General features: G+C 43.0%; 1 protein-coding gene across 20 annotated transcripts in view; it reads right to left on the bottom strand.

Moving 5' to 3' along the window:
- APBB2 (amyloid beta precursor protein binding family B member 2) overlaps positions 1-25,755 on the bottom strand; it is a 168,471-nt gene that overhangs the window by 13,928 nt on the left and 128,788 nt on the right. The window contains exon 1 of one of the 20 annotated variants that reach the window (XM_083459903.1): positions 15,810-16,108. The exons of 17 other annotated variants lie outside the window; for them this stretch is intronic. Coding sequence is in view for 1 of the 3 variants with exons in the window: in XM_083459902.1 (XP_083316028.1) it covers positions 15,544-15,557 (14 nt within the window). In the remaining 2 variants the exon portion in view is untranslated. Of the gene's footprint in view, positions 1-6,671; positions 7,117-15,543; positions 15,651-15,809; positions 16,109-25,755 lie in introns of those variants that run through there. 2 more of the 20 variants (XM_083459902.1, XM_083459905.1) reach the window with 2 other exon arrangements.

Consider the following 25,755-nt stretch of genomic DNA (forward strand, 5'->3'; position numbering starts at 1 on the left):
TGCGTCCTAGTGAGGGATTCCAAAGCACAATTCCCTTTGTCGCAGGAGCAGAGCACACGCTCTCCGCGCAGAAGGTTTCAGGTTCAACCTTTGGTGTCCTCAGGGAGTGCTGGCAAGAACACGGGCCTGAAAAGTCTTGGGAGCTCTTGCCAATGAGTCAACAATACTTAACTCAAGGGCCTCACTTGCGGTAAGGCAGATTCCTATGATCAAAAAATAAAATAAAATAAAAATAATAAAAGGTTTGGAATGTACTGATATCCGTGTTATAATAACCACAATCAGATGCTCTTAATACAGATGAAAAGTAATCACAACAAATGCTCTTAATGGAGACTGCGTTTTTTGTCACTTGATCCTGAACATATCCAAGACCAGGCCTTTAACCTTTGCGGAGAATCTGCTTAGGGAGACACTGTTTGCTCCCCGCTGCTCTGAAATGATCACCCTGCCTCAGTTCTCTTCCTTAGAAGTCCCCATGGAGGCCTGAGATGCTAAAGGCTATAAGAAGTGCAGCTTTCTATACATGCCATGATTCCACAAAGGGGGCAAAGCTGTCACCACAGGCAAAGAAATGGCATCGGCAGGTATCACTGGGGATGGGAGGGCGGAGGGTGGAAGGGACCGGCAACCTTCTGCTGCAAAATTATCCATCAGCATTAGCAATCCAATGTGGATCCTTCCTTCCGGCAAGGTCCAAATGATAGGGCGACTTCAATATTTAATCCTATCAGATAGGGAGCTCAGGAAAATCCGTAGCGCAGTTTGCAAGGGCACTCCCCTGGAGCAGAGGTTCTGTTTAAAGGCTGCTGGAGAGAATGAGACAGGTTCGAAAGCTGCTACGCCTGAAACACTTTCCTCCCATGTAAGCCATTCTGTAGCAACAATTCACCCCTTCCCTGTACTGCCACCAAGGTACGGTGACCTTGAGCATCCATGACAATGCTAATCTCTTGCACAAAGGCCAGGGAGGGGGAAAGGTTACGGTCTCTGCAGATACAGAAGTGTTCAATATTGAATACATCACCGGAGCCCTTCATCTTGGCTTTCTTATCTATCTCTCTTACTGTGGAATCCTTTCTGGGTCATTTGCTCTGTTAACCTCAATTCTGCATTAGCTCATTTCAAACGGATTAATACGAGGAGAGATTTATGGGCAAACTGTTTACCTGATTTACTTAGGAATTTACAGGCTTCCCAGCTCCATGCTGGGAAACTTAGAAGAAGAGGCAGACGTCTGCATCCCGACAGTTCTTTGTAAGGCAAGGAGATCAGAAACCTTTTTGCATTTGGCTCTCGCTGAGGTGGCATGCATGCATATATTCCATTTAATCCTCACAACTGCCCCGAGGTGAGATTAGGCTGAGAGGAAGTGACTGGTTCCTAGTCACACAAAGAACTTTCAGGCTTTTGAATACCAGTCTCCCCAATCCAATGCTATGAGAGCCAGTGTGGTGTACTGGTGAAACCGGCTGGGAAGCTCACTGAGCAATCTTGGGCCAGTGGCTGTCTCTTAGTCTAACCTCCCTCACATGGTTGTTGTGAAGGTAGAATTGGGAGGGGGAGAATTATGGCTCCTTGAGCTGCTCAGAGGAAACTGACAAATAAATAAAGATTCACCACAATAGTACTTCAGTAGGGAGTGAGGGGCAGGGGCAATGAAAATGTCAGATTATGGATTATGTCCTAGAGGGGGGGAAAAAAGGTCACGCTGTGTAAAGGTCCAGCTAGGTCACAGATGAATCTAGAAATTCTTTAACATGGACCCAGTATTCACTCCCTTTTTGCTGGATTCCTATACTTGATAGTCCCCACTCTCAGCAAAAAGCTGTGACAAAAAGAAGTACAACTGGATTTATTTGATGCAGAGGATAAACAATATGGGATGACCTTCATACCCAGCTTGTAAGCTTATCAGAGATAGTATGTTAAGACTAGGTAAACCCTGGCCTAATGCGCCAAAGTTATTACCAATGTAATAAGAACATTGGTTTAAGAACAGCTTGGTTTATGAACAACTTGGATTAAGAACACTGCAAACCCGAAAGTAGGTGTTTTGGTTTGCGAACTTTGCCTTGGAATAAGAACATGTTTCGCTTCCTGTTGAGTGTGTTCCATTTGTAAATTGAGTCCCCCACTGCTCTGGGAAAACACACCTTGGTTTACGAATGCCTTGGTTTAAGAATGGATTCCAGAACGGATTAAGTTTGTAAACCAAGGTACCACTGTATTGGGGTTGGGTCTTTTTTTGGGGGGGGGGTTGTTCACTGTGTAGAGGCTGAGGAGAGAAATGAAATGGCTGAAGTGAGCTCGGCAAGATCTGCTAAAGGGCACAGGACAGAAGGATGCGGTCCTGCGCTGAGAGGAGGCCACAGAGGAAACAACAGGCGCTGCAAGTGTGACAAAAGTTATAAGCCATGCTGCTTATAACTTACATTCCTGTACAACTACTTTTGTTTGCTTCAAATTGTAAACTCAGACCAGCCCCAAGGCTACATGGTAGAGCCCTCGCTTCGCTTTTCTTACAATCCCTTTTTGCTGGTTACGCTCTTCCTAAGTCAGGCCCATTGATCCTCCCTCTAGCTGGGAGGTAGTTGCCCTTTGGGTTTGTGTGTCAAATTTGGTGAGCCTTCTGCCTTTTTCATTTCTTTAAACCACAACTAGGAGTGCCCGGAAAGAGAGAGGATGCAGTTATTGCACCCTCAGCAGCTAGATAGGCAACTGAGCACCACATGAAGGAGCTCTGGAGTCCGGACAAAAGGGACACAGCTGTGACTGAGGGAACCTATTCTGCTCTTTAGAAGAAACCATTGTCTATTTGTTTCGCTTGGTTCAGGAACAAGTTAACAGGTGGAGTCAATGTGGCTGCTCTCTCAACATTGCTCAATGCAAAATATGCCCCCTATTAAAAACGGTTGCCAAACGAGGCCCCTGAGCATAGTTTTCCAACACCTGCCACGTATTGTTTTATGCAGAAACAGCCGTTCCCCAAAATATTAATTCTTTATGCATACACTCTGCCTGGTAGTAACGGCAATTATCAGCTAAAACTAGACTGAGCTGTTATTCTGAACCAAATCTGGAAAACAAGGGAGATTTCTTGGCAGGGCTAGAGGGGAGAGAATCAATTACATGTTATGGTATGCAAGGCTGCGGCTTTGTTGATTAGCCCAAGCACAAAATAATCCTTTTAATTTAAGGTACTCTGGTCAGCTTATTACAGAACAAGGTGGCCAGGGGAGAAAAATAAGCTCTTCTACTGAAAGAAAAATGATGAAATAGAACAAATATGGGGGGAGGGGGAGAGATACTCCATTATTTTACTTTAATTCCTTTAAATGGTTATTCTTTGGGACTAATTGGATGGCCCTGCTTATTTAACACCCAGTTAAGCATCATTTAACCATGCAGTGATGGTTATGTAGCGACATAAAACAGAATTTATGTGGCCACTGCCTGGTATGAATGAGGCTAGTCATTATACTAATGCCCCTTGAGACATCCCGATTAAATGCAGCCTGGAAGAATTTCTATTATTAGGAAAATGAAGGGGCTGCAGCCAAAAATTCATGCTTAGGGTTGTAGCAAGAAGTCCCACTTTTATAAGCCTTTAAAACATTGCACATAGGAAGTTTCCCAAGGGTGCCCCCATTCCCTGCTCCTGCGTTCTCAATTGATCCACTGTCTTGCAAACAATGACTGTTTTCACATGTGGCGTTTAAATTGCCTTTGGAGATTCAGTCCCACTCTTCTTTTTCATTATTGTTTGTTGTCGATTGTTGTTTAGCATTAACATGTCACAAATCCATTTGCTTGCAGAATTCATTTATAACCAACGACAATAAGCTAACCGTGCTAAGAATTCTTCCCGTCAAACATTTTTCTGTCTACCGGTACACTCCAAAGAAAAATGATGTGTACATTTAAAGGTTATTCTTGGCGTGGCCGATGAGCTTCAGAGTGGATTCAGACAAGGTAAGTATATAGTGCACGAATTAACTACCACGAAACTTGGAACCCAAACACTGCAAACCCGGAAGTAAGTGTTCCGGGTTTGCGAACTTTTTGCAAAAGCCAAATGTGCTCCGTTTTGAGTGTTACGCTTCCGTTTTGAGTGTTATGCTGAGGTCTGTCCGTTTTTGCTATTTATTTTGCGTTTTTGTTTTTGCAGTTTTTTTTTTTGTTTTTGTGACTGTGTGGAACCCAGTTCAGCTACTGACTGATTGATTGTGTGACTGCAGTACATTGTTTTATTGCTTTCACTTTATGGATTGACGGTCTTGTTAAATAGTAAAATTCATGTTAAATTGCTGTTTTAGGAGTTGCTTTTAAATGTCTGGAACGGATTAATCCATTTTGCATTACTTTCTATGGGAAAGCGCGCCTTGGATTTGGAACGGTTTGGTTTTGGAACAGACTTCCAGAACGGATTAAGTTTGAGAACCAAGGTACCGCTGTATTAGACACTTTAAAAAAAACCAAACCCACAGTTGGTCCTAGTACCTGACCTGTGAGATTGGCAACATAAGTACCCACCCTGTAGTTATTCAGCGAGGGGCTCATTTTCTCCAGGGCCCTCCTACTTTTCATCAGCAACAGGGTTGGTGGGTTTGGTTCAGAGATGCTGGCCACACTAAGAACTTATATTGTGGAAGTAAATGCTGCATTGTCAGGCAACTGTGTTTTGAGAGGTGTGAAGGGCCCTGTCCCTTGTAAGTTGGGTCATTAATTCATGGACATACACTAGTTTCCATGTTGGCCACACAGGCGCTTCCTTCCTCTCATGAGAAACTTGCTTGATCTGAGGAAAATTAGATGCCCTCAAGAGCGCAACACACACAGCCGGCATATTCCAACAAGCGGCAATTTCACTCATTTCACCGCTTATCTTTTTACATCATTTCTGTATGCTATTTTTCTAACCTCATCAGCACACCAGTTGAGTTGTAATTAATGGTTAAATAAAAGCTAATTAACTATTTTGTGCGTTAAGTTAGATTGATTCTGCAAAAGTTGACACTCAAGCAAGCATGCCCTGGACAGTCAATGTTCTGGTGCAGATTAAAACAAATCACACAGAGAACAATGTCTTCCTATCAAACGTTAGCCTTCAGCCTGAATTATCCATTGCCTTGTGGAATTCTGTCAGATCTCGGCTTGCTGATCTGTCTTTCAGAATTTCAGCGCTACCATTCTTTTCCACCTTAAGCAAAACAGTGGATTTTCAGTTCTTCCATAAAGTCCATGAAATATAAATACTCAGGAAAACCGCTATCTTATCCCCTGGCGTTGCTCCCTCCAGGGCATTGTAAGAAGATTGTACTGTTGTGGCTCACAGAGCTTTAGCCTCGAAGAGAAGAACTCCCTGATGCTATCAAAGCCAGTGACTTTTAAAAGTACTGAGCTCTGTGAAGAATACAACCTCAGACTTCTCTTGAATAATCCTTCTGACCAGTCCTGTAACACATACAATGGGCTCTGGAAATTTAGAATAATTGAAAGGTGGACTGCAGAGACAAAAGGGATCAGAGAGGCCATTTAGGCCTAGCCAGGCCACCCACCCCTTCACAGACTGAATAAACTAGCAAAAAGATATTTACCTAAATTCAATAAGCATGGTATAAAAGCATCACTATTTCTATGCAGTGCCAACAGCAGGTTTGCAAATGTCCATCCAGGCAAAAGAGGGAGGTATCAGCAGGAAATAGAAAACCAGGTAGGAGGAGGAAGGGAATGGAGTATTTTGAACACACAGGCTCCATGCTGCAACATTTTGTCGCAGTTCCCACTTGTCCAAACTCTCTATCCTTTCCTAATGCAAATCTGTGGCCTTTTAAGAATAATGGAAAAAGACAAGCAACAGGGTTTGTGATACATACACTGTGGCAAATTTAACATTTCTTTTGCTCTCATTGTATCTCATGCTACTTCTCTGTCTCTTGATTATAAGTTTAATCTTTGTGTCTGGGGGGAAAAGGTAATATGTGGAAATGACTTGAATGTTCACAAATTGCAAAGTCTTGCTCGTTTCCAGAAGTCTGCAAGGTTATAAAGGAAATGATAAAGTCTGATTCCCAAAGAAATGTTGAATGACCCTTCTGAGGCATAGCAGGCAAGTTTTAGGAGGGTAATCCTTGTTTTAAGCCCCAACCCAGAAACGTATTTCTTTTTTTTTTAAAGGAGCATGAGATATCTGAGGGAGCCTAAACATTCCTTCTAGAAACAGATCAGGAACTCAGGCTTGCTGGAAGAATACCTGTTTATCAGGAGCGAGGCAGGCACCTATGTTCTTCCCAGGTCTACAGCCTAGGAGTATAATTTAATGGGTTTTAAAAAATATATTTCTGTTAGATACGGCTAGATTCAGCATTGGGACTGACTATCTAGGATCATGCAAACAAAACCAGATTGAATGGAAAATCCTTTCCCCCACCTTGGAGATGGGTGTTTTAATATTTTTCTTTTGGATAACATTTGAGTTGGCTTCTAAAATGCATCTATCTAAAGGGGTTGGAGAACTGCCATTTGATAAGGCAAAAGGGGAACTTACTTGATTACGGTTCTAAAGGCAAGAAACACATTTGCTTCAGAAGCATGGATTTGCAAGGCAACAACAGCTAATGCTGGTGATGAAAGACAGGAAGAAAACAGAATAGAGAAAAACAATTTACCTCTCTCTGAATCCCGGAAAAGCATGGAAAAACAGAGCAGAAAGAGAGAGTTAGAAAACATTCACACAGACAGCCCCAGTCACTCGATGCTCCTTGCCTGGTTTTCTTTACAAAGGTGCACTGAATCTATTCTGCTGCCACCCACCCATTATTCTAGGATAAATTCTTTTTTTTATGACCGAGTCTGTAAAGTATTTTTGGAAACATACAATTGAGGCCAACAGGTATCAGTTGAATTTAGAAGGCCAGCAGCACAGGAATATCAGCTGTGGAGGATAGGCTTAAAATATCACACACAAATAAGGGAAGCAGTTGGCAGAAGTGTCTACGGAAAGCCAGTCACAACAATCCTCGCGCTTGCAGAAGAAGATTGCATTTAAAGAGACAACATCAAGGAAATCATGGCGTTAACGCTACTGCACAAAGGCTGTTTCAGCATTTTGAACATCCTATGCTTTTTCAAAATTCTCACCCATTTTTTGTTATTTCCATTTCTTGTAAAAAAATGATGTAAAATAAAAGATGTAACTTTTATGGACATTTGGGATTATTTAAAAAGAAAAAAAATGCAAGGGAAGTTGTATTAGCTGTTATAGCCAGTGAAGAAGAAAAATAAATTTAAGTTAAATATAGTGAAGTGCAGTAGCTAACAGTTTCAGCTGGTTCTAATCCTGGTTTTGCCACAAGCTCAGTAATAGCCTAAATAAACCAGGAAGCAGATAGCTTTATGTTACGGGCTCAACCCAGGATTGCAGTTTGTTTTGCTCTAAGGGGAGAGAGTAAAGCAGTAAAGTCCACTAGCACACATCCCATACATATTATGGTCTACCAAGCCAAGTTTCTTGGCTCAATGTTACATGTGGATATGGAAATTCAGGTTCACACAGCATTAAAAAAAACACACCCTAGTGTTTAAGACGGCAAACATAATGGAATTTAAATTAAAACTGGATGAGATATTACTGAGTGCATGGAGTTCACTATTTGCAGAACTATTGCTTCAGGCTCTTGGTAGCACTTCACACGCGGGTAACTTAATTTCATTGTTTGATAGTTAGGAAGGTAGAGAGGCAGATGTCTGAAAGATAATGCCCCATCGACTGTTTCCAGCTATAGATTTGAAGAATAAATTTAGCGGGGGGGGGAGTTGACTTAACATCTCCTACTTAAGCCACCTTGAGCATGGCTTAATATGGAAAGGCGGCATAAAAATAAACAAATGTTGCCGCTGCTGCGAAAGTCACTGTGGCTATTTTATACACCCTTCGCTTGCAATGCTTAAAGAATCGGGGGGGGGGGGATGCTGCAATATTCTTTTCATGCTAAATCCCTACGGACACTCGAAACCACAGATGGATCTTCCCTGTAGTGGCTAATTAACCTTTAGAAGAGTCCTTCTGCTGGCACTTCCAACATTACATGTGCATCACCACGGGCTCTTCTGAGGAAGGGTGAATCATAAATAAACAAATATTATTTATTTGCATTAGCTATAAGCCACCGCTTATTTCCAGAACATGTCAAATGTGCAAAACACAAGAGTAGAAAGGACACAAGCGAGTTAATGATATACAGCGCAAAAGCATATGGACAAGAAAAGAGAATCAGAGAGCACAACTACAAACTTATGTCTCTGCAATACTGTATGAAACTCCCTTCTATAATCACAATGGTTATTTCTTCCTCTGAACCTTTGGTCACTTCACTCCAATTCTATCAGTACCCAAGCCAAGAACAGTCAGACATGTAAAGAATCTGAAGTATCTGCCATAAATAGCATGCGACGACACCCTTCTTTTTGTCACCTGGCAAATATTCCATGACATAATTTAGATCCAGACATAAATTAGATCCATAATTTAGGTCTAGTTCAGCCTTCTCCATCAGCCCCAACCTGCAGTCCAAAACATCTGGAGGGAAGCAAGTTGAGAAAGGCTGGGCCTCACCATTTCTCCAAAAGAGAATATTCCATTACTGCAAACTCTGCTCCACTGCTTATAGTGACTGGCTGACCAACTGCATATGTTTTAACAGTAGTTTGCACTGGAGCCCTTGTGCAAACATGAACCTATTGCTTTCTGCTGTCTTTCCAACAGTCAAGATCTCAAATTATTAACAGACTGCTGAAAAAATTATTGCAGGCTGACTTTTCTTTAATAATCAATAACATATAAATTCTTTTTAAAAAAATAACTTCAATTGCTTTACTGTTTTATCATATTAGCAATGCATAAGGTAAAAGGTAAAAAAGGATTCCTGGACGGTTAAGTCCAGTCAAAGGCGACTATAGGGTTGTGGCGCTCATACACAGGATATAAGAAAAAAGAATAACATAAATATAAGACAGACAGACGGACAGACAGACACACACACACACATATTAATGGTACTATAACTTATTCCTCCGACTGATTTGACTCTTACAAATCTTAACATTTACTCCCCTTCCACTCTTTCTCTGGTTTCCTATCTGCTATCTTTTCAATTGTGTTTTCTTTCTCTACTATGTTGTTTTCATTACCTTACACCATCCCACATTGTAACCTCTACTGCTGAGTATTGTCAGCCTGTTACGATTATTTTCTTAATAATATTTATCCACATAATCTATATATAGATAATGTAAATACTTGTGACACAGGTAGGGTGATGCATTCTGAAAAGTACATCCGTCCTGAAAAAATAGGGCAACAGACTATTTTATAAATGGTAGGCAAGGGCTTGGTCCATACAAAAGATTAATGTGGATTTGATGCCACACGTGCCCCTAGCATCCTTATCTAAATGCCAGCCAACACCTTTTCGGAACCGAATCCAGATTCTTCAGATCCTCTGATAAGGGGGGAAACCACCGTAAAAACGCACATTGCCCAACAGTCAATGTAGTGAAGCACATTATGGTGGCGCAGTTCTGTGGGCAGCTCTTTACATGTCTGACAGCATTTCCTTGTGTGCTCCCTATGACCACACCTCCTGTTCCCATTTGCTCCTTGCCTGAAATCAACCTAGCCATGCTAATGTCATCAGCTCCAATGATGCAGCTTGTCTGTTTCTACCAGCTGCTGCTGAAGGCACGTTCATGGTCCCTATATGTATTTAGAGAAAGGCAACGGGGAAAGAAAATGAAAAAAACACTTGCTCTCCAAATCCCTCCCAATATTTCTCCTGATCCAAGAGAATTTCAGTATTCTCATCTACCATTTTCCCCCACTCCATAAGACGCACTTTTTTCCTCTTAAAATCTAAGGGGAAATGTCTGTGCGTCTTATGGAGCAAATGTGTGGTCCCTGGGGCTGGGGGAAACCCGGGCTTCCCCTGCCAGCCCCACAAGCAGCAGGAAGGCTGTGCGCAGCCTGTCCACTGCTCCCCAAGCTGCTCTTTGGGGCTGGGGGGGAACCCGGGCTTCCCCCGCCAGCCCCGACAAGCTCCCGAGCAGCTCTGGGGTAGCCCGTGAAGCCTCTGCAGGGCAGCGGGGAGCCTTCATCCCATTGCCCTGTGGAGGCTTCGCGCGGCTATCCCTGGCTTTTGCGGGAGGTGGGGGAAGGGACAGAGTGAGACTCTCTCACTTCCCCCACCTCCCGCAAAAGCCCCCAAGAGCCGCGCTCCCTTTAAAGAGCCACACACACGCTCCACACGGCTCATGAAAGGGAGTGCTTAGCAGAGCCTGGGATGCATACTGGCTCTGCTCAGCGCTCCCTTTAAATAATATATTTTTTTCTTGAATTCCCCCCCCCCCAAAAAAAAGTAGGTGCACCTTATGGTCAGGTGTGCCTTATGAAGCGAAAAATACGGTATCTATCTATCTATCTATCTATCTATCTATCTATCTATCTATCTCGCATTCAAGCCATAAACAAAACAACAGAGATGCTCAGAAAACAGCAGAGCTTTCCCAATGATGCCTGAGTCTCTAACAGTGCAACCTTAAATATGCTTACTCAGAGGCAAGTCCCACTGCGTTCAATGGAGTTAACTGCCACATCAGTGTGCACAGGGTTGCAGCCATTGATTGAAATCAAAAGCAAATCCTACTGAACTCATTAAGACTTACTTTATGAGTAAATATGCTCTGGATCAGGGTTGAAAAGCTGTTTTGTAACTGCTGGGGATGTTACAGTTTGGAAATTAATCCTATTTCTCTATGTGGTGTCGTGGACTTCTTGCAACTTAATAATTAATTCCACACAAGATAGAAACCCATTCAGCTGGCATACTTTCACAGCTGGATGATCCAGGCTTGGCTGAATGTCTGTGTTTTTCAAGAAATTCCCCTCAAGGCTAAAGTCGAATCGTATATTTTATAGAAGGCAAAAAGTGGGGCTTTCAACTCTGCCTTAATCGTAAATGAACCATGGCTTTTTCAAGACTGTGGAAAAAATACTGAGCGCACTGTGGGAAATGCATCTAAGCTGTTTTTAGCCCCAAAATGAACAAGCCCCTGTAGGGCCAGCAACTGTTTCTTGCATCAAAATATCAAGCTACTAGATCTGAAATGGAAACAGCTGGTGTTGCTGTGGGTGTCTACAGAATCCATGGCTATTTAAAGGACCCTGGTAGGGATAATATTATGGCTTTCATATTTTCATCAGTAATGATTATCTAAAGGAATATTGGGAAATCTCTGGCCCAGATTTTGCTAGGTTACAACTGCCACCAGCACTCACGACTCCCCATGTTGACTGGAGCTGACGGAAATTTCCACAAGTGGGGTTCCCCCTTTCCGCTTAATGGGACCAGAGTTGTGTGGCTGGTCTGAAGAATCCGTAAATCAATGTTTAATAAATAAGGGGCACCTGGAGCTATTGTGCGTGAGACAATCCACACAATTCATCAACAAGAGTAGCAAGTGGTCCCTTCTGTCTCGTTTTGCTTTTCCTGGAAAGAGTCAAGGCCGCAGGCCAGATAAGTCACCAGAGAGAGATCGTTCCAAATCAAAATACAGCGGTACCTCGGTTTAAGAACAGCCCTGTTTACGAACTATTCGGTTTATGAACTCCGCAAAACCGGAAGTAGTGTCCTGGTTTGCGAACTTTACCTTGGTCTAAGAATGGAATCTGAATGGTGGAAGGGCACTGGCAGCGGGAGGCCTCATTAGGGAAAGCGCGCGTCAGTTTAAGAACAGTTTTGGTTTAAGAACGGTCTTGTGGAACGGATTAAGTTCGTAAACCGAGGTACCACTGCAATGTACAATAAGGAACTGGCTGAATCATTTCCTAATGTTGCCATGGTTTCCCGCCTTCTTCAAGTATGCCAACCCCAACAACAATCCCTTATTAAATTACAGTCAACAACAGTTTCATCAAGGCAGTCCTCACTATCTGTTCTCTCTAAAGAATGGGATCTTTTGAGAGAAATTTCTTCTGTAATTTCATATCTGAATTTGCAGCCAAGCAGATCAGAAAAGGGGTATTGGCTACAAGAGCCTGGATATACATTGTTATGTGTGAACATGTTTTGTAACTTTGTATGTGATATTTCATGATGAATCACGGAAAGAGACGCAGGATACAGGAATGCTAAGCACCGCAACCAAAACCATTTGAGGCAAACCTTAACTATTGGCTTTTTGTTTGTTTAAAGAAAAAGCTCTGGCAATTGGAGACATAGAGAAGTTAAACAGAAAAATGATTTATTTTAAGAACAAAATTGATAAAAGAGAAGATGTTGCAAGAGATGTCTCTCAAAAAATTGTGGATGTTACAAGCTTCTAAACAAGGTGGTAAACACACAGCTTCTTTTCACTTCAGTTTCTTAAGCTAATTGTATAATCTTAATGAGTTCAGTAGGATTTGGTGCTATAGCTTAGGTCTTAATCTTCTTCTTTGGCGATCAATCCGAGCAAGTTTGTCTTCCATGAACACAATCTTAACAGTGAGTCTGTAAGTGACTGTGGAGGCCAGTTCTGGATCCACACAGCCTTCACAGTGAGGGCAGGAGTTGATCACAGTGAGGGTTTGCCCAACGTGCCTTCCTCTTAGCATGTTTCTCCATTTCGTCCTGAGTTTGAGTGTCTTCAAAGCCCATGACACCTTTGGTAAAGACAGTTCACCAATTGGAGCGCTTGCAGGCCAGTGTTTCCCAATTGTCAGCGATTATACTACATTTTTTAAAGATTTGCCTTGAGAGAGTCTTTAACCTTCTTTTGTTGACCACCAGCATTACACTTGCCATTTTAAAGTTGAGAATAGAGTAGTTGCTTTGGAAGACGATCATCAGGCATCCGCACAACATGACCAGTCCAACGAAGCTGATGTTGAAGAATGAGCTATATCCTTATCCAGCTGAACACCCAGCTCTGCTTTTCTTTTTCCTTCCCAAAGTGCTGCCTCCATCCCACTCTGGCTAGCTGTACCCGCAGCCAAGCAGAGAGAGGCTCCAGTCCAGCACTGCATCGCCAAACTCTGGTCTAGCTATATTCTACTATTGTGTAGAGTATATATATATATTCAGTTTTGGAGACAAAGGCTTAACACACTGCTTTTGATGTCAAGTATAGATGGTTGTTGAAAGGATATTACACATTTCCCCCCCAGCTGAGGTGCAGTCAGAAGCTCCAATGAACAGCCTGGCCCTCTCTGTCTTTAAAAAGGGCCTGGGACAATGAACTACATTTGATGGAAATTATGGGCCTTTTGAAAACAAGTATTTTAAGAGTGACAACTCTTTTGAAGATTTATCAGATCAGGTCTGCAGGCAGTGGGTTACGTCTTGACCACAGTGAAGATGGTCAAGGCCATAGACCAGGGGTCAGCAAACTTTTTCAGCAGGGGGCCGGTCTACTGTCCCTCAGACCTTGTCGGGGGCCGGACTATCTATCATCTATCTATCTATCTATCTATCTATCTATCTATCTATCTATCTATCAAAATGAACGAATTCCTATGCCCCACAAATAACCCAGAGATGCATTTTAAATAAAAGGACACATTCTACTCATGTAAAAACACACTGATTCCCGGACTGTCCGCGGGCCAGATTTAGAAGGCGATTGGGCCGGATCCAGCCCCTGGGCCTTAGTTTGCCTACCCATGCCATAGACCCTTTGGCTCTGATATACTGAAATTATTTATACAAAATTTTATATACTACTTGTTCAGTCCTGAGGGCTCCTAGAAAGCAGCTTACAATCAAATGTTAAAAATGCAAAGCAGTTCATCTACCTATCTGATTTATATCACAACCTTCCCCAAAAGGATCTCAATAGTATATGGGAGAGGCAGTAATTACACACACACACACACACACACACACACACACACACACACGTTTTTAAAAAAATTATGTGGCTCATTTACATATAAGATAAGCCACAAGAGGTCTGGAACAAGCCTTTAAAACTAAAATGGGACAATTTATTCAGCCCATGATATGGGTATAGTAAATCTGGATCACTGCCTCTATCAATAACTTAAAATTAGCACCATGGCCCAGGATATTCAGCATTTTATCCAACATAAATTGTAGCTTTCATTTTATTACCACACCCGGACTGGAATAAAATTCAATTTAATGGAATTAAAAATAATCTGTACCAGTCCCATAATGGGTTTTAAGATCTAACTGAAATATCCACTGTGCCCAAACATTAATTTATGTTACAAATTTTAAACGTCCGTTTGGCAATTTTCATTAAATCTTGCCTGGTTGCAATATTAAAATAGTTCTAGAGCTGGGGTTATTGTTGACCATAAATTGCATGTACAGTTTTTCACACCAATGTGCACGTTCCACAAATACAGCACAGGGATTAAGTTAGGGAAAGGAAAGCACATTCCCTTTCCAGAGTGAATAATTTATTATTATTTCGCCTCCCAAGAAATGCTTCAGGAATGAATAATAAAAAAGCCCATCTTCTCCCAGTTGTTAAAATTATGTTAATGTTGAAGTAACAACTATAAATACGTAATTAAAGCCATTGCTCTAAGATATGCCGTTTGCTGTGGGTTTTATTGCAGTAGAACAAAAACTCAGCAGCACTTAATATTCTTTTATGCCCAGAAAACAAATACATAAGCAGAGACAACAGGCAATCCAAACAGCTTTCCCCCAACAAATGTCACACTCCAAGTTGAAGAATGAGCGTGCTGAGTGATTAGAAAGAAAAGCAGAAGATTGATGGGCTTTTCCTCTCTTCCATTCCCTCTCCAACAGCTTAATAAAGATTCCTAGCAGCCATACATCAGCTAATAAGTCAATAAACTCCCTAGTTACACATTCTTCAGCAGATACAGAAAGGATTAAGAAAGCAGAAATTCCTCACTGATCAAAATGAATCCAAAAACCTTTCAATCATGAACTTTCTCGTGTCGAAGGAAAGGTGCCCTGTTTACCTATGCATATACATATGTATCTAAATACTAAAGCTGATAATCTTCACCATTAAATCTGCATTAGAAATGTATATCGAAGGAACGATAAAGTTATTCCACCTCTTGAAAGAGCAAGTTCTCTTACATGCTTATCAAATAAGAGATGATTGTGAATGAAAAATAATCCGTAAATCTCTAATGGTAAAGATGGGTTTCATCCCAACAATTATACCTGCCATGAGAACAAGTAGCTGGCCATTTGCACTATCACCAGAAAGTCATTGTGAACTTGGCAATTCATTGCGTTTTCTCTCTCCCCCCCCCCCATTACATCCACGGTTGCGATCGAGAACAAATTACGTCCGAGCTTACAAAACTGCCAATTTAGGTAAGTCGATATAAGAGAGCATAGTAATTGCAGCCAACGAACGGCAGGCAATTGGGCGACTTGAACAGTGAACAATAAGAGCAGCTGAACATCAGACGGGTCTCGCCGTCAGCTAACAGTCCGTCAGTTTACAGCCATGTCCTGAAAGCAGAAACGGCGAATAAACTGTACTTACAGTGCAAGTCCCATCTGGCCATTACAGCTGTGATTCTGATATTAAGTTGTCGTTCTTGGAAAGCAAAAGGCTCAACCAGCCCTTATCGCTCCAAGAAGCGGCTTGCCTGCCCTCAATCTTTAACCTAAAGAATCTCTGCCCGGAATCTGCACAGAGAAGACGAGCGCTACTGAAGACAAAAGGCTACTTGCTCCTGCTTATACTGTATGCATCCGTAGTAATCAGACGGGGTGCGCGGGGAGCGGTCCCCTTTTTAAGTTCCTTACCTTATTCCTTCTTGCAGCAGAGAGGGCTTTTTAATGCCTGGCACGTCAGGCTGACCAGGCAGCCCCCAACACTCCCCGATTCCCCATTTGCACAGGCATCGGCAGGGCAAAGTGCTCTCTCAGCTCAGCCATATGCACGCTCCTGCTTCGGCGACATGCGTTGAATACCCGTGGGGGGGCAGCAGCTCATTCATTTTGCATCAAGTTGGAGCAGACCCTCTCAGCTGCAACTCTCCTCCGCCAGATGCCCTCCCTCGTTCCTTCTTTCCTGTCCTCGCTCAGTCAGCCCAGCTGTGTGATTGGATGCAGCTGTGAAGGAGAGGGGGGGTGTGCTGCTCTCCTCTCAGCCTTGCTTTTCCCTCCACCCCGTTTTTCTGAGTATTTTTTTTAATATTCCGTGCAATGAGAATCCCTGAGCCCCTCCCATCACCTCCCTAACAGATCTATGCTATAACAGATGAGTCTCCTTTCGGCAGCCAAACAGAACTGCCAAGCTTCCGATACTGATGTCAGAAGAAAGTGTGCAGAAGAAGTCGTACACCTGCTGCACAATACAGTGGTACCTTGGGTTACAGACGCTTCAGGTTACAGATGCTTCAGGTTACAAACTCCGCTAACCCAGAAATAGTACCTCGGGTTAAGAACTTTGCTTCAGGATGAGAACAGAAATCGGGCGGCAGCGGCGCAGGAGGTCCCATTAGCTAAAGTGGTGCTTCAGGTTAAGAACAGTTTCAGGTTAAGAACGGACTTCTGGAGCGAATTAAGTTCTTAACCCGAGGTACCACTGTAAATAGAAAATAGTGCAGAAAAACAACAACGGGCCCTCTGTTTTGGTTGCTGGAGCGAATGCCAGACGTTTTGCTAATGTTTCTGTTGTTAAGGGCTTGCCTCAAAAGGTAGGGGAGAAAGGTTTAGTTGGCAGAGCGTGAGACTCTCAATCTCAGGGTTGTGCATTCGAGCCCAACATTGGGCAAGATTCCTGCACTGAAGATGGTTGGAGTAGATGAGTCTTGGGGTCCCTTCCTACTCTAGGATTCTATGAAATAAAAATTACTCAAATTGTTTGACCTCACTTTTCGGAAGAGAATATACTTAAACTGGGTTACAAAAAGGTATACCTAAGATTGCATAAAGGACATACCTGCAGTTTGTTTGATTTCTACAGTATTAGTTCTCTCCTTCCAGCGTTGTAAAAAGGTAAAGGTAAAGGACCCCTGGCAGTTAAGTCCAGTTGCGGACGACTCTGGGGTTGCGGCGCTCATCTCGCTTTACAGGCCGAGGGAGCCGGCGTTTGTCCGCAGACAGTTTTTCCGGGTCATGTGGCCAGCATGACTAAGCTGCTTCTGGCGCAACGGAACACTAAAACCAGAGCAGTGTATGGAAACGCCGTTTACCCTCCTGCTGGAGTGGTACCTATTTGTCTACTTGCACTTTTTGGTGTGCTTTCAAACTGTTGGGTTGGCAGGAGCTGGGACAGAGCAACGGGAGCTTACCCTGTCGTGGGGATTCAAACTGCTTACAAGTCCAAGAGGCTCAGTGGTTTAGACCACAGTGCCACCCACGTCCCCTTTCAAGCACTGTATACTACATAATTTCAAAGATACAAATGGTTCACTACTGTTCATGGCCAAAACCTAGCAACCCCCCATGAAGAATTGCCTGGCTTAAGATAATAAGTGTGCTCTGAGAAACTCTCTTTCTGGAGGAGAGATTCTCACTGAACTGTTTCTCTTCATTTCTGTCACTGTTAAAACAGATCTACTGTTTAACAAATGAGAGCCTGCCTGCCTGCTGCTGAAAAACAAACCTTTATTAATGTACAGTTACACGGATTTCTGACCTGAATGCGCTATAAACATTGTTTGCAATCCCAGACATTGCAATCCAACAAACAACAAAAGAGCCCCACTGCAAGAATGGCTGTCATTATAATATTTTTTTGTTGCCGCATATTCAGTACGAGATGCCCATCTCATGCCAAATAGGGCTTTTGTTTCCACCTGTAAACTTTCACTTCCATTGCCTATCCTACTGCCACAGTCCTTTGCTAGAGTTGGCTTTAGAGATGCTCCTAAAGTCCTTCACAAATCTTGAATCCCCTCCAAGTCTTACAAGGCTGCTAAGCAGGCTTGTTAATATTCCTCTTGCGTTTCTTCCCTTAAGCCAGAAAGCAACAGTGACATGTGTTAAACATACTAATTTTAATTCTCAAACTAGCTGTGCAGGGACACCACTGACTCAAGAGGAGTCCCGTTTCTTTTTCAGTGTACAGTGATACCTTGGAAGTCGAACGGAATCCGTTCCGGAACTTCCAAAACATTCGGAAACCAAGGTGCGGCTTCCGATTGGCTGCAGGAAGCTCCTGCAGCCAATCGGAAGCCACATCGGACGTTTGGCTTCCAAAGAATGTTCGCAAACTGGAACACTCGCTTCCGGGTTTGTGGCATTTGAGAGCCAAAATGTTTGACTCGCAAGGCGTTTGGGATCCAAGGTACGACTGTATTAGACTGGGTAGTATTACAGTGGTGCCTCGCAAGACGAAATTAATCCGTTCCGCGAGTCTCTTCGTCTAGCGGTTTTTTGTCTTGCGAAGCAACCCTATTAGCGGCTTAGCGCTATTAGCGGTTTAGTGGCTATTAAAGGCTTAGAGGCTATTAAAGGCTTAGCGGCTAAAAGGCTATTAGCGGCTTAGCGGCTTAGAAAAAGGGGGGGAAGCGGAAAAAAATTGGAACACTCGCAAGACGTTTTCGTCTTGCAAAGCAAGCCCATAGGGAAAATCGTCTTGCGAAGCAGCTCAAAAACGGAAAACCCTTTCGTCTAGCGGGTTTTCCGTCTTGCGAGGCATTCGTCTTGCGAGGCACCACTGTACATGCAAACACCAGCAGCCAGCTATGGCCTATTGGTCTGATTGGGACACACGCCTGGGCCTAAGCATCTATTCCTGGGATGGAAAAGCAAATGTGAGCCACAGACATAATGCAATTGTGACATACTGTAAGTGCACCAAGCAGTTGCCTGCATCTACGGAAGACCACTTCCTTCAACTAAAAGGTGGTATGGCCTTCTTTGTACACAGCCTTTGTGTGTGGAGCAGCCATGTTGCATTAGGAACATATAAGAGGAGCGCGCTCCCACCCAAACACCATGGAAACATGAACCCCAACTTGAGTAAGAATCAAACCCTATCCATGGCTATTAGCTAGTCATAAAATCCACATTTCAGCGTGATCCATGGCCCTGCAGCCACAGATGTTGTAGGGCGATGAATGGATGCACCGTTACCTTGGTAACTTGTAACAAAAAGAATGACTTGAAAACCAAGCAAAAAGACCCCATGAGGGTTTTTATTTATTTATTTTAAAAAAAGAAAAACACCAACTAAAGTTGTTTTTTAATTGCATTCCCCAACAAAAGCAATCTTCAGCAAAAATTGGGAAATATGTCTTATACCTATAAAACACCAAAACCTATTATGTTACAGTGAGGGGGGAAAGTATTTGATCCCCTGCCCGTTTGCCCTCTGATGAAGAAATGACCAGTCTCTCACAGCTATAATAAACCTACCATTAAAATTATGGACTGGTCATTTCTTCGTCAGAGGGCAAACGGGCAAATATAGCAGGGGATCAAATACTTCCCCCCCTCACTGTATTATAATCCCACCCATGTAAACCGCAGGCGAGGCCTTTCCCCAAGGGTCCTCTGACTCCCCTGGAGGGACTTTTCAGGAGGCACGGAGGCTGTAGTGAGAGAAGGAAGCAAGGAACTCACTGCGTAACTGGCTTCTGCTTGCACAATGCCTGGATCCAAGCTGCTTGGGGCAGAGGAATGGGAAAGTATTGTTCTTTTATTAATTAGCTAAGGGCCTATGAGTATGGTGGGCTGTGAATACTGAACCTCCGACATTTCAAACCTCCCACTCCTCTGCCTCTATTCAGTCTCCTCATCCTGCCTATCATCCAATAGATCTCATCAAGTCTGAAATCTACAAAGCAGAGACAAAGGAACCCTTGTTGCAACAAGGGAATCGTTCAGTGTCTTTGCATCTGACTGTTTGATCACACGGAACTTTCAACAGGGATACCTGACTTTTTCTGCTCAGTAGTTCAAAACACTGTGCTCCTTACATGGCGTGTTTAGGTTTAGAGATGAATTAAGGTAGTAAAGGCCACAATTTCTCTTTTGATAAGCTTCTGCAGGCTTCTCCAGTATCACAGTGGGTCTTTGTTATACTTGCAAGTGAGTTGGCTACCCAAGTGTCAGTTCCGGCTGCCCCTGGCTCACAGGCTGAATTGTCAGAGAGGAAGACATGGGCCATGCAGTTGGCACACTGGGGGAAACTGGAAAATCTCCATGGTCAGAAGCAGAGGTCAAGAACAAAAAAACCTGGCTGATCACTGATGGGAAAAGAGACATGACCGGATGGAAGCCTTTTCTGATCCCAATGCTTTTCTTCAATGAAAATACTATGTTTTGACTCAAAGCATGAGCGAAGGGACTTGTTTTGCATCAATAAAATAACTTGAGGATTGAACACAGGAGGTAAACCCCCTACTGAAATTATCCTTCAAACCATGTTTACTGTACCATTTAAATAGTCAGATGAGTCTATGTGTTTTAAGGGACTCTGATGCATCAAGATGGATGGTATTTCATTAGGCAATCTTGTATGAGATATATAATGCAGGCCATTTTTTCAGGTTCACTAAAACACAACATTATTCATGCAGAAATCATTTGTGACTCATAGAATTGTTATTTTCTTTACTATCTTACTAATGCATCAACTTAAGTCATTTGAATTTTTATGCTGAGAAATTAAAAACTGAAACGAGACTTTAAGTGCACGCGCACAGACAACTCCAGTCATCAAATGCAATTCAAGAAAGATATTTGTTGCCAGAGGGCACATTGCGTTGAATAGCATGAAGCATCAAAAGTCCCTCCCCTTGTGGAAGTTCAGTTATGGAAATGGGCCGCCGACACATAATCCGCACGATTATGAGCCTGGAGTTAGAACATGTACCTATCTTTCAGAAACGTAGCACTTGAAAACAATTTTCTAACAATAATCCAGATCTCCTACTGTATGCATTCATCATATAAATGCTTTAAACATCTAAAACATAACAGACATTCAAAGGAATTCAAGGGCATCCATTATTTAAATATATGAATACATAAAAAGAAGACTGAAGCATCATGCTCTTGTTATATGTATGTGTTTCATATGTGTGGCCAAACTGGGTGGCTTCCAGCACATATAAATGTATTATAAAACACCAAACATTAAAAACGTCCCTTAACAGGGCTGCCTTCAGATGTCTTCTGAAAGTCAGATAGTTGTTTATTTCCTGGACATCTGACAGGAGGGCATTCCACAGGGCAGGCGCCACTACCGAAAAGGCCCTCTGCCTGGTTCCTTATAACCTCACTTCACGCAGTGAGGGAACCACCAGAAGGCCTTCGGCACTGGACCTCAGTGTCCGGGCTGAACAATGGGGGTGGAGAAGCTCCTTCAGGTATATGGAGCCGAGGCCATTTAGGGCTTTAAAGGTCAGCACCAACCCTCTGAATTGTGCTCGGAAATGTAGTGGGAGCCAGTGTAGATCTTTTAAGACTGGTTTTATATGGTCCCGGTGGCCACTCCCAGTCACCAGTATAGCTGCTGTGTTCTGGATTACAGTGGTACCACGGGTTACAGACACTTCGGGTTACAGACTCCGCTAACCCAGAAATAGTACCTTGGGTTAAGAACTTTGCTTCAGGATGAGAACAGAAATTGCATGGTGGCGGCATGGCGGCAGCGGGAGGCCCCATTAGCTAAAGGGTTGCTTCAGCTTAAGAACAGTTTCAGGTTAAGAACGGACCTCCAGAACGAATTAAGTACTTAACCCGAGGTACCACTGTAGCTGCAGTTTCCGAGTCACCTTCAAAGGTAGCCCCACGTAGAGCGCCTTGCAGGAGTCCAAGTGAGGGATAAGCAGCGCATTCTGGTGAGACAGTGCACGGGCAGGTAGAGTCTCAGCCGGTGAAGCATATGGATCTGCTAGACAGCCGCCCTACCCTGGATACAGAATTGACCTGCACCTCCATGGACAGCAGTGCATCCAAAATGACACTTAGGCTGTGCACCTGGTCCTTCAGGGGCACAGTTACCCCATTCAAGACCAGGGGATCCTCCACACCTGGATGTATTTTGATACTGTGTTTCTAGCAACACCATTATGTATTAACTCATACTTTTCATCAGTGTTTGAAATCCACGGTGTACATTATTTTCTCACCCCACTGTCTTTTATTGTTTACAGTTGTTTTCAAATTATTGTATAGTGTGTTTTTAATATTTTGTTGCAATCTACACAGGGAATGTTTACTTCTGCGCAGTCGCATGAATCTAAGAAGTGACTATGAAGATGTATGGCAAGACACAGAAAAACTAACCATGCCTGGGGAATCATTAAAAATTGGGATAATCATAATTTTGGAGAGAGAACCCCCCCCCCCCTGAGATTAACACACTCACCTAGTCATCTGTGGTGTGTAAGAATTATCTGTAGGTGAATAAGCAAGGAAGCACTCATAAAAGTGGAAATGTATATTTTTGCCTTTATCTCAGCTTTCTTAAGTGCCATAAATCCTATACCCTTTTAAAATGTGGCTCTTTTCTGAGGGGGGCGGGTTTGTTGTTTTTAATCTGTTTATATATGTTGAGATTTTTTCTGAGAACCGCCCTGAGGCGGTATATAAAATCAATAAATAATAATAATGACAAATGGCTACATAGGCAGGTACGGACATGGACATGACATTTCGTGAAAGCTTTTCCTAGGCTTCTTATAGCTGTAGCTCAAATACCGGATTATAAAAACAACAGAAAGCATTTGTAGGCAACTGCATGTTTCAGGTATAGTAAGTTAAAATACAGTGGTGCCTCGCAAGACGAAATTAATCCGTTCCCCGAGTCTCTTCGTCTAGCGGTTTTTTCGTCTTGCGAAGCAACCCTATTAGCGGCTTAGCGGCTATTAAAGGCTTAGCGGCTATTAAAGGCTTAGCGGATTAGCGGCTAAGAGGCTCTTAGCGGCTTAGAAAAAGGGGGGGGAAGCGGGGAAAAATTGGAACACTCGCAAGACGTTTTCGTCTTGCAAAGCAAGCCCATAGGGAAAATCGTCTTGCGAAGCAGCTCAAAAATGGAAAACCCTTTCGTCTAGCGGGTTTTCCATCTTGTGAGGCATTCGTCTTGCGGGGCACCACTGTAAAGGAGATTCTGCAGCTGGGAAAAGAGAGTGAAGGCCAGAGCTAGCCATGCCATGTAGCCTTTTTAAGCAATATATCCCACTTTATGCAAGGGACAGATAAAGGCAGGAATTGGCACTGCACAGGAAAATTTCTTGACGTATTGGCTCTAGCAGTGGGGTAACAAAACTTGGACCTGCTTCAGGCTGCAAACGTCTTGGGCCAGCACCGGGGACGATATGAATCATGGCAGAAGCAGACTAGCTTCTCTTCAAATTACACGACTGTAGGAAATGCAAGCCGGTGTTGGACAGACTCCAAATGGAATGCCATATGCAGCATATTTGATATCCGTAGGCATATTAATGTGAACGACGACCAAGTGAGTCATAAACAAATTACAAAGTGCCAGGTTTATATTATTCTCTATAAAAACCCAGGTTGTAGTTCATGAATGTTCTGACTTGCTTGATTGCTATTCGATAATAAGTTAAATATTCCGAATGCAAATTAGGTTACAGGTGCTATTTGCACTAAACCGCAGGGCATTCTGGCAAGCAGTTTAAATAATTATCTAGGGGCCTCTAAGCTAGCCAATTAGTGTAGCCCATTGAATTGAAATAAATTTCTAACTTAATTTATGTAGTTTTGTTGAATGGCAATGTTAAAGTAGCAGTATATTCTAAGCTTTGGACAGAAATTATTGATTATTATTTAGTTATTAAACTTACGCTATTCTGCTCTTAGTGCATTGGGTGCGGGAAGCCACTTAGGTACAGCAAGTTATGCTTGTCAATACTAGTTTAACTGCAGGGCCAAAATCTTGCCTACCCAGTCAGTCAGACAATCACTGCTCCTTGCCACCTCTGAAATGGATGCATGCAACTCACATGGTCATATCATCCAAAACTCATTTTGCCACTGTTTGGCAGCCAGATGGTAAACTACAGCAGGAGAGACGTGGCGCAGCCATCGTCGGCTGTTACTTACTAACATATGGGAACCCTGCAAATTCAGTTTTTCATATAAACGGGGAAATCTGCCAACAAAACCAACACCCCCTAAATCCAACCCAGCATTACGCTATGTTCTGAATTATTTATATCAATGTTGCAGAATGCAATAATACTTTACTATCTGTGGGCATTCAATATGGAGACCCAGTTCAAAATTTAGAAGAAGAAGAAGAAGAGTTTGGATTTGATATCCCGCCTTTCACTCCCTTTAAGGAGTCTCAAAGCGGCTAACATTCTCCTTTCCCTTCCTCCCCCACAACAAACACTCTGTGAGGTGAGTGGGGCTGAGAGACTTCAAAGAAGTGTGACTAGCCCAAGGTCACCCAGCAGCTGTATGTGGAGGAGCGGAGACGCGAACCCGGTTCCCCAGATTACGAGACTACCGCTCTTAACCACTACACCACACTGGCTCTCAAAAATTTAATGGGAAACTATGGCTTAATAATCTACACAAAAATGGGCAGGGACAAGGCTTACCTTCACTCTAACCAATCATGGTTCTGAGAGATCTGCATTGGCTCCCAGTACGTTTCCGAGCACAATTCAAAGTGTTGGTGCTGACCTTTAAAGCCCTAAACGGCCTCGGTCCTGTATACCTGAAGGAGTGTCTCCACCCCCATCGTTCAGCCTGGACACTGAGATCCAGCGCCGAGGGCCTTCTAGCGGTTCCCTCATTGCGAGAAGTAAGGTTACAGGGAACCAGGCAGAGGGCCTTCTCGGTAGTGGCGCCTTTTAAAAGACAACTGAAGGCAGCCCTCTTTAGGGAAGTTTTTAATGTCTGATGCTGTATTGTTTTTAATATTCAGTTGGAATATTCAGTTGGAATATTCAGTTGGAAGCCGCCCAGAGTGCCTGGGGAAACCCAGCCAGATGGGCGGGGTATAAATAAATTATTATTATTATTATTATTATTATTATTATTATTAACCAAATTGGTGCATACAAATTTGTCTCCTCTTCTGCAGGTGAGGTGGAGGGCCCAATCCACATACCACAGAAAATCCTATGAGCGCTGTTGTTGGCTAAACATGGATGCTATAAAATGGGACAGCTGTCCCCCAAAGAGCCCTGAACATCCACTTTCTACTGACATCATGGGCTCTAAGGGCATATAATGGCAGTTTAACATTTGGGACTTAAAACACTAGGCATCTTATATTGAGGAAAGAAAAATGTTGCATGATTCTGAATTTTCTCATTGGTTTTGCTTGTTTAATTTCCTCAGTTTTCCCCTTGCTGCATTTTCTTGCCTGGCTTTCTCCTTCAACAGAAGCCTAGTGCTAGGCTTTGGTTTCTTACAGTTATTCACTGTCATTCCCTATTATTTTAATTCCGCTGAGTTATTTTTCTTAGCTGTTTTTCTGTTGCTTCTTTCCTCAGTTGGGTTTTCTAGGTTTTTTCGTGGGATTTCTTTTATGCTGTACCCTCTTCTTCCTTCCAAAATCACTTCAAATTAGGAGTGCAAAAAATAAAACTATAAAATTGGAACCAGAGAGAGCTGTATTTCAGCTCTATGCACCATGTGGCAAGAACCATGGCAAAATGGATAGATGATAGATAGATAGATAGATAGATAGATAGATAGATAGATGATAGGTAAAGGTAAAGGGACCCCTGACCATTAGATCCAGTCGTGACCGACTCTGGGGTTGCGGCGCTCATCTCGCTTTATTGGCCAAGGGAGCCGGCGTACA

The sequence above is a fragment of the Podarcis liolepis genome (genome assembly GCF_965112155.1).
Source record: "Podarcis liolepis genome assembly, chromosome: 9".
Classification (NCBI taxonomy): domain Eukaryota; kingdom Metazoa; phylum Chordata; class Lepidosauria; order Squamata; family Lacertidae; genus Podarcis; species Podarcis liolepis.